Source organism: Cuculus canorus, chromosome 6, assembly GCF_017976375.1.
Source record: "Cuculus canorus isolate bCucCan1 chromosome 6, bCucCan1.pri, whole genome shotgun sequence".
NCBI lineage: Eukaryota > Metazoa > Chordata > Aves > Cuculiformes > Cuculidae > Cuculus > Cuculus canorus.
The window spans coordinates 21,668,506-21,678,131 of NC_071406.1; the positions used below are offsets into that span (position 1 = coordinate 21,668,506).

Consider the following 9,626-nt stretch of genomic DNA (forward strand, 5'->3'; position numbering starts at 1 on the left):
CAAAGAACATGTTACCACATGAGTAAAAAGCATTCTCTATGTGGGCAAAACACAGTCCTTCATCAAGGTACGTTAAACAACTTAAAATTTCAAATTTATTTTGGATCTGTATTACCACCTTTAATCAAAATCTAAATGTTCCCAGTCTAAATTGTGAAACCCTCACATATGCATAATTCAAGTTCACTTTTCAAACTGCTTGCCTGATTTGGGGATTTTTAGTTTAAATTCTGATTTTTTTTTTAGGTTTTTAAAATTACGTATCTGTAAAATAATATGGTGGATTAAATGTCTCTCATTCTCTGTTCTGTCTTTCCTGTGTACTGTTTTCAGTTTAGTTTAGCAGTTAACACCATTCCTAGTACAGTTGAAGTTAAAAGGATTGTTAGTGTCTACAGATTATCTGAAATCCAGAATAGTGTGGATTAAGAGGGGTGGAGATTTCATTTTAAGTTATTTTGGAAAGCAAAACTTTACCTAAGTAATGTATATTTTATGTCTAAACAGTAGGGGTTTGTTTACAAGTAAATACAACCAAATGGATATTAAGAAGCAGCTCAAAATTACTTTGACAGTCTTCTTATCAATATCTGAAGAAATTGCAGATGTGATATTGATATGTAAAAAATAATCTTAGAGGTTATTATATTAGAGATAATGGATGCAAATTTCTGGGGTTTTTAAATATCTTTGACTGCAGCAATGAGATGTATTAAGCCACTCTGAGTAAGTGAGCCGTAGTTGCAGCTGACAACTCAACTAATAATCTTTCTATTTCAGAATATTTGGTAACATGTATTTACAATTTTGCTCATAGCTCTCTCTCTGAGGGCCAGATTCTGCTGTCCTTACTCATGTCAAATACTTTATTACGTTGAACGTAATCTCATTGATTCAATGTGGAGAATGATGGCAAAACCTGATGACAGTGACTAAAAGCAACAGTTGCTTCTTTCAGTCTGACAGCTGCAAGAACAACTCTTTTTCCAGACCATCCATCCTAAATTCCGACCTGTAAGAGTATGTACCTATATTTAGCTAGCGAGATTAAATTGCAGAGGCTTCAGGCAGGGCAAAGCACATTGGTCTGCCTTTTTTACAGGCAGACCTTTGGGCAGACAACAGCTAAAGCTTTCTGCTCCCTCCCCTTTCCCAAGTATTTGCAAAATGGATTCCCAAAGGGAACTCACTGAAGAGCTCAGACTTTACCAATCCACCCTTCTCCAGGATGGCCTCAAGGAACTTCTCGAGGAGAAAAAGTTTGTAGATTGCTCTCTAAAAGCTGGTGACAGAAGCCTGCCTTGCCACAGGTTGATTCTGTCGGCATGTAGCCCTTATTTTCGTGAGTATTTCTTATCTGAGCAAAATGAAGAGAAAAAGAAGGAGGTAGTTCTAGATAATGTTGACCCCAACATCCTGGATATGATTGTCAAATACCTTTATTCAGCAAGTATTGATCTTAACGATTCCAACGTGCAGGACATTTTTGCTTTGGCCAGTCGCTTTCAGATCCCTTCTGTATTCACTGTGTGCGTCTCTTACCTTCAGAAGAGGCTTGCTGTTGGTAACTGTCTGGCCATCCTCCGGTTAGGTGTTCTGCTCGATTGCCCAAGGCTTGCATTTTCTGCCCGTGATTTTGTTTCAGATCATTTTGTGCAGATCTGCAAAGAAGAGGATTTCATGCAGCTTGCCCCGCATGAACTTATCTCAGTTATTTCACCTGACAGCCTAAATGTAGAAAAGGAAGAACTGGTATTTGAAGCAGTAATGAGATGGGTCCGAACAGACAAAGAGAACAGAGTAAAGAGCCTGGGGGAAATTTTTGACTGCATACGTTTTCGTCTTATGCCAGAAAAATACTTCAAAGAACATGTTGAGAAGGATGATATAATTAAAAGCAACTCAGACCTTCAGAAAAAAGTAAAGATCATTAAGGATGCTTTTGCTGGGAAACTGCCTGACTCTAGCAAAAGTACAGAAAAGTCAACCAAAGGGGAGGTGAACGGCGATGTAGGAGATGAAGATTTACTGCCTGGCTACCTAAATGACCTTCCCAGGCATGGCATGTTTGTCAAAGACCTAATTCTTCTGGTTAATGACACTGCTGCAGTAGCTTATGATCCTCTTGAGAACGAGTGCTACCTAGCAGCCCTGGCAGAACAGATTCCCAGAAATCATTCCAGTATAGTCACCAAACAAAATCAGGTCTACGTTGTTGGAGGACTGTATGTGGAAGAGGAGAACAAGGATCAGCCTTTCCAGTCATACTTCTTCCAGGTATGTTTTATAATTGTTGATGCAATAGCAAGCGCTTCTAAGAGTTACTGAAAAGTATTCTCAGTCCATGCAAGTGAGTTCTGTCTGTACAGTTGACAGAGAGAAGTATCTATAGAGAGCTATTCTTGTCACAGAAAGATAAATGAAACCAGGGGACTTGGAGCTCTTCTTTCAAGACCAAGCCCCTGGTGAGATCTCAGAAAAGACTGAAAGGATTGGTATACTGTATCCAGGCACTGGCTTTCGTTCTTGAAGGCCCAGATTTTTCATGGTACAAATACCTGAATGTGAGCCTAATAATATTTTAGTAAAATACCTTTTGTGAATTTCTATTAACTTCCATGAAAGCTGAGTGCTTCACTGCTTTCTATCTAATGAGATGTTTTTCTTTTTTTGCATCTGAATTATTTTTGTGACAGTAGTAATGTGTGTATTTTAAGTGCCACTTTTGTCACTAAAATTCCAGAAGTTCTTTTGTCACATCTACATCTGAAAATCTATAGTACATGATTTAGAGGTAGAAGGTTGTTTTCTTGGCAAACTGTCAATGTCAGTAAACTAAATACCATGTTTCAACCTAGAGTGTAATTTTATATCTTTGTAAATCTTTGTAAATATAAGGCCAATAAATATAAACTGTGACATGTTTCAGAAAAATTATTAAAGCTGCAATTTGATGTACTTATGCCATAGACTAATTCTGCTGGGGTTTTAGCTACCTGGTTACATGCTTTGGGTATGTAAAAAGGTATGCATAGTTTATCTCATGATGAATTATGCAATATGCTGCTGGCCGGGTCCTGTCTTTAGGCACATTGGCCTAGAAGTGTGAAAGTAGTTCCTATTTCAGTATGAAAGAAAGCAGAGTGATAAGCAGTGAGAGAATTTTAAAGCCTTCAGGTATTAAAAAATGCAAATAGTTTTAATAGGAGTATGGCTCACTGTGATTTCATACACCACGAAAGAGCTGGTTTCAGGCATTTGTTGTTTCTATGAGAGGGAAGTCTTAGTTTACTAGAGAGGGATTAGCACTGTTTCATTTCCTTATGGAGATGTAAAAAATTCATCACTGAAGTGCAAAACATGTTACAGAAATATTCTCCTGATAGAAATGCAGTGCTAATGTCATAATAAATATAGTCCAGAATGAATAATCTAAGTCTGAGACTACTAGAAAGGGGACTTCAGAAAACTAAACCTCAAGACTGATATTAAAAATTGACATTTTCAGAATCCTGCTTCATGTGTCTACATCCATGACCTGAAATCCTGCTCTCTCACTTGTTGTCTTTAAGCTCGCTTGCTACTCCTGCTGCCTATAGTTAAAATACTTGTCTGCATTGCCCCTGTGGCTGTTGTTCCCTCTAAAACATTAATGTGGTGCCAAACCAATTTTCACTTCCTGATCTCCCTTTCTCCATCCTGTCACTATTTTATTTGGCCGCCAGCAACCTAGGAGAAAACAAGGCTGCCACTGGCTCAAAAATGCATGACTAGTTTATGCCCTATCTTCAGTAGCTATGTCATCTTGAAGGCTGATTCACTAAGCATGCTGTGATGGGTACGTCTCATCATTAAACAACCCGGATCCAGCTGCTATGTCCCTGAACTAGATTCCACTGTTGCAGTGAAACATCCTGTCCAGTAGGAATGGTCTGTCAAATCTGGGAGATGCATTTTAGCATGGAGACCTTGACTGTGGAACATACTTCTGGAAAAAGGATGTCACTGACCTAAACTCGGATCTGATTACTTTGACTGAACTTTCTCTTGCTTTCTATCAAATGCCTTACACTCATGCAAACTCACATTTTACCTTCCCTTCCCAAACATCATGAAGCAAATCTAAATGCAAAAAAAGAAAATATATTCTTTTTGAACGTTAGAGGCTATTCAGGTTCAATTTTAAGTTATCAGAACAAAACAAAAATAAAGTACCACAGTTCTTGGAAAATATTGTTTGGTTTTATTTGTTTTGGGGTTTTTTCTGTCCTGCTGCTGCTTCTCCTTAGGTGTTGTCAGCATTCTGGATGTGAGCTGAGACAGCTGTGGGAGTACTTCAGTAGCAATGACATCAATATCATTGCCAATGGAGCTGCACTGCCTGCCTTTTTTGCTTAGGCGTGAAGTCTTTATTCATTTTGCCTTCAGAGATCACAGGAGCTTTTGAGGGTATTTGCGATGCAGACCACCTCTTTTGCCCTTTAGGAATTGCAGAAGAAGAATGGTGTGAGGATGTCTGGCATTTCTCATTGTAGCGATGAGCAGAACCAGCTAAATGTGTAGGTGGGGAATGGCAGGATTGTCTGCTCACTCCAGGCGGGAAGAACAACTTTTTCCAGCATGTGATAGGGAACCCAGAGAGTCGGGGACCTTTAAGCAAGGAAGAGGAGCTTAATAAAGAGGCAGAGAAACTCTGTGGGCATGAGTGAAGGCAAGCAGATGCAGAGACACTGTGTGGCATTGACTCTTGCTAGGTTGCAGCACCATGAAGGATGGGTGGGTAGGAGTCATAATTCTTCAGCTGCGCTGAGGGAGGGTTAGGCTGTTCAGGCAAGCATATGAACTGTCTAGAGACACTGAGTGTGGTTAGATTAGTTGCGTGGAACAATGTTCTTTGCATGTATTTTTATTATTTGTGTTTCCTAACACTTCCTGTTCTGATGCTCTTTCAGCTGGACAGCATTGCCGGCGAGTGGGTTGCCCTTCCTCCTCTGCCATCAGCCAGGTGTCTCTTCGGGCTGGGAGAGTCGGAAAACAAGATCTATGTAATTGCAGGCAAGGACCTTCGCACGGAGGAGTCTCTAGATTCAGTATTGTGCTACGATCCTGTGTATGTTTAACATTTAATTGTACCCATTGAGGACATGTAAATAGCCCATTGTTAGTTGAAAGAGCCTAACAGTGATATTCTTCTTGTTCCAGAGCAATGAAATGGGGCGAGATCAAAAAACTACCTATCAAAGTATACGGCCACGCTACTATCTCAAACAACGGATTAATATATTGTCTTGGCGGAAAAACAGATGATAAGTGAGTCTCTTAAGTCTTTTCACAACAATTTATAACATTATTTGGTTGGTCCTTTATATGAGCTCACACTCAGAAATCAGGTTCTATGGGTGTCATTAGTGCTCTGTAAACAGGCAAAGATCCCAGATCAAATACTAGAAGGGATCTCGTGGAGAGGAAGGGTGGTAGATGTAAACCCACACAGTGCACCTCAACTAGGTCTCACTTGGAACAATCCAAATATTCCTTAGAGATGATCACAGGTTTTCTTTTTCCTCCCCAGGAAGTGCACTAATAGATTATTTGTGTACAATCCCAAGAAAGGAGATTGGAGAGACCTGGCTCCAATGAAAGTGGCTCGCTCAATGTTTGGAACGGCTGTCCATAAGGGCAAGATTGTCATTGCAGGTGGTGTCACTGAAGAGGGCCTTACTGCATCAGTTGAAGCTTTCGATCTGACTACCAATAAGTGAGTGCAATATTCAAGGTATTTTTGAAAAGTGCTTTATCACCCAGGCTTTCAGGAGCTCTAAGGCAAGAGTCAAAAAGCCGTTTGGGTGCCTGTAGTCCCCCAAGACACGGGCTACATGGGCATCTTTGGCAGCAGCCGCAGCAGCTTAAAAAGCCTGTGTCTCTGGCTGTTTTTCCTACCCACACATGCATTTCCTGTGCTTGCTTAGCTACTTTGCAAACATGATCAGTAGAGCTCATGTAGCAAAAATAACCCACCCCCTGATGATTTTTTCCCAAGCCTGATTATTTTCCTTCAGCTGTCCACAGAGCCCCATAAACAGATGTGCTGGCATATTGGGGGAAAAGTGGGAGAGCGGGGCAAAGGCCACACAGTCTTGTTGAGACAGCACTGGCACTAAACATGAAAACTCAGCAAAAGAAATGGGGTGCCTGTACAGGATTAACAGAATGTCCTGTGAGTACATGGTCTTGCTGTTCACTTGCCTTGTCACAGCAAATACCGTTTGCCACTGGTTAGTGACAGGCAGGTAACTCTGCTTATTTATTTAATGTGAAAACTTCAGGAAGACTTCCAGTTTTAAGTGCATGCTCTCAAATACTACAAAGAAAAAGTAATGAGAAAACAGTGTAAGTCATACCTGCAGTTAGGTCACTTATTTTCATTCAGCATCCCTCAAATGTTTATAATTTTCCAGGAGTTTATATCCTCTGTATCTGTGCCTTTATACTCCTAATTTTCATTTTTCTTACTTCTGTTACTTTTCCTTCCTATCATCTTATTTTACAAACATTATTTTAAAATAATATCCATGAAGCTCTATTATGATAACTAAAACTTGCTACGGAGTCTGGATGCACCTTTTTGTTATTAATAAGCACTTCTATCATATATATAAACACATTTGCCTGTGCTGTCTTCACTGACAGGTGGCATTGCGGCCATCAGCCTCACAACAAAAGCTTTAACTTAACTGTATGCTATCCCAAAGAGACTTGCTTATAAAATTTAGCAATACAACATGTCAATAAGGTAAGAAGTAATTCTGTGAGGGAACTTTGGACTTTACACTTTCTACAGAAAGCAAAAGAATGTAAAGGTCATTTTGTCACCATGATGTTTGGCAGATTTTTCTCTTCCATTGTTCAGAAACAGGTGCAGCTTGTGGTCTGAAACATATGCGGGTTCTCATCATGGTTTACTCTGTTTTGTTACAGTGAAGTCACACAAGTGACAGAGACAAAATAGCCCATTAGTTTTGATGTTGGCATTATCCAGACATGGGATGTCTGTGTGGTTTATATGTTCAGAGGTGTGAATTGGCAGAAAACTTGAAATTATGCTAAGGAACCAGCTGAATATGTATTTTGTAAACTATGAGGAAAAAATGAGAGTAGCTGGGGCATGATACATCCGTATAAAGCATATTTATTACTGTTGGTGGGACCAGGTGACCTGTAAAAAGTGGTCTCTAAAAGATGTCATCACTTAAGACTTGCAGGAAGTTCCTGTGGGGGTGAAGACACTGGAACTCACTAAACCCCGGAATTTTTCCTTTACTGAACTAAGCAATTCTTGGCACCTGAGTTATGTCACTCTGCATGAGTTTTAGTGCATTCAGTTTGGAGTATTTCTCCTGTGTTCATTTAACTTAGGTTTTTCTTTTCATCTTTAGGTGGGAGGTTATGCCTGAATTTCCCCAAGAGAGAAGTTCCATCAGTTTAGTCACCTTAAGCGGAGCCTTGTATGCTATTGGAGGCTTTGCAATGATACAGCTTGAATCTAAAGAATTTGCACCCAGTGAAGTCACTGACATATGGAAGTAAGTTTAATTCCAATCATGCTTTCCTGGTGGAAAGCCCAGCCTCTCTAAAACTGAGGTTTGTAGACACTGGAGGGTAAAAATAATTTTCTGTCTAATGCTGGAACTGAACCATGGTACAGATTGTAAAGCACTTGCTGACAGATAGAAATGTTCGTTAGAAAGTAACAAATAAACATGAGACTTGGATCTAATGACTACTTCCACCTACAAATAATTTGAAGGATCTGAGTCATGATTTTCATAGTCTTTTAAAGACTGAAAGAATAAGTTGCCATATCTCTTGGCAGGTTTAGCCTTGTAAGCGTATCATAAAAACATTCTCTGTTTCGTGACATTCTTGCGCAGAAAAGCCGGTAGACACAGAGGTCTGTGCATACTATTAACACATAGTCCAATGAGTAATTGTTCCAAGGGAATCAGAAATCCCTGGCTCCTAGATTTATTTTCTTTTATCTAAAGCATACTATCAGCAATTGAATATCACATCTCTGCTGTGACTCTTCAGTTGCTAAGGTATTCAGTAGTTTTAACTAGCAGGATTGGAAGGATTCCCAGAAAAACACCTTTATATTTAAGAATCTGAAGGAATTAAGACAAGGAAGGTTTAGGGGACTAATTAAACTGTGACACAGGTCAGCAACAAGCTTTAGGGACCAGGAAAAGGACAATTCATATGCATAAAAGGGAGACTTTATAGCAGCTTTCTCCCCGTACTTAACGGGGACCTACAGGAAGCCTGGGGAGGGGCTCTTTATCAGGAAGTGTAGTAATAGAATGTCAAGTAATGGTTTTAAGCTGAAAGAAGGCAGATTTAGATTAGGTATTAGGAAGAAATTTTTTACTGTGAAGGTGGTGAGGCACTGGCACAGGTTGACCAGAGAAGTCATGGCTGTCCCATCCCTGGAGGTGTTCAAGGCCAGGTTGATGAGGCTTTGAGCAACCTGATCCAGTGGGAGGTGTTTCTGCCCATGCAGGGCGTTGGAACTTGATAATATTTAAGGTCCCTTCCAACCCAAACCATTCTATGATTCTAAAAGGAGCCCTTTGTGGCATCCTTCTGCACATGGTTGCTACAGGCCTTTGCAACATGTAGACTGTCCTTTTCATGTATGTGTGATGAAGCATCAAACTCAAATTTTAAGAATCTGTGTTCTGCCCTTATTTTGTTACATGTAGGTATGATGACGAAAAGAAGGAATGGATTGGCATACTGAAAGAGATCCGATATGCTACTGGAGCCTCCTGCCTGGCTACACGCTTAAACCTCTTCAAGTTATCAAAACTGTAAACAAAATGCTGGAAAATGTGATATGGCGAGGGAGTTTTGACAGGCTCTTCTGGTTTTGTTGCATGAAAATGTCCCCACATTGTACAGTTTTGTAGCAGCATATTAGTTACGCTGTTAACTGTTAAACAGTTCATCCGTGTGTCCAAGTCTTAAGATATTTAGTAGCTAACCAACAACAACAGAATTTTTGCCAGTGTTTAAAATCCTGAAGAATTCTAATTAACATCAGTTAGAATAAATGAAGATTTCAGAGAGAACTCCCATTTTCCGCTCTGTGAAATTGCCAACAAAAGGAGTTGTACTTCCTTACGCTCAGACAGTCCAGGATACTGGTGGCTTATCCTCCAATCAATGCCCATAAATTGATTGTTAAGTTAAATACAATTAGAAGGTGGGTAATTTTATTCTAACCGGCTGTTTGTATGCCTGATTCCTCCTTTAGCAGGGTATGTAAATCCCGCATTCTTCAGTCGTATCTTGAAAATATTTTCATTAGAGCCTCGTAAAAATAACTTAGCCTGGGCCTGGAGTCCATATTGAAAACCAACGTAGCCTATGAAGTGCTGGGTTCGGGCAAAGCTGTTCTAGTATCCAGACATGAGGGATGAGAGAAGTTCACAAGATTAATATAGCTCTACTGTTTCACCTGATACATTTAGGCTTCTGGTAGAAAGGATTTTCCACTTTTTTTATGCTTTTATATTTATTTCCAAAGCAAATATTTTATGGAAGTTTTTCTCAGAGATCTGAGG

At 39.8% G+C, this 9,626-nt stretch overlaps 1 protein-coding gene across 1 annotated transcript; it reads left to right on the forward strand.

The window, feature by feature from the left end:
* Positions 1–90: 90 nt before the first annotated feature.
* On the forward strand, positions 91–9,622 carry KLHL41 (kelch like family member 41). Its single transcript, XM_009555566.2, has 6 exons — positions 91–2,277; positions 4,953–5,110; positions 5,203–5,310; positions 5,573–5,758; positions 7,437–7,583; positions 8,763–9,622. The coding sequence occupies exons 1-6, from the start codon at positions 1,168–1,170 to the stop codon at positions 8,872–8,874; spliced, it is 1,821 nt and encodes a 606-aa protein (XP_009553861.1). The 5' UTR covers positions 91–1,167; the 3' UTR covers positions 8,875–9,622.
* Positions 9,623–9,626: the final 4 nt, after the last annotated feature.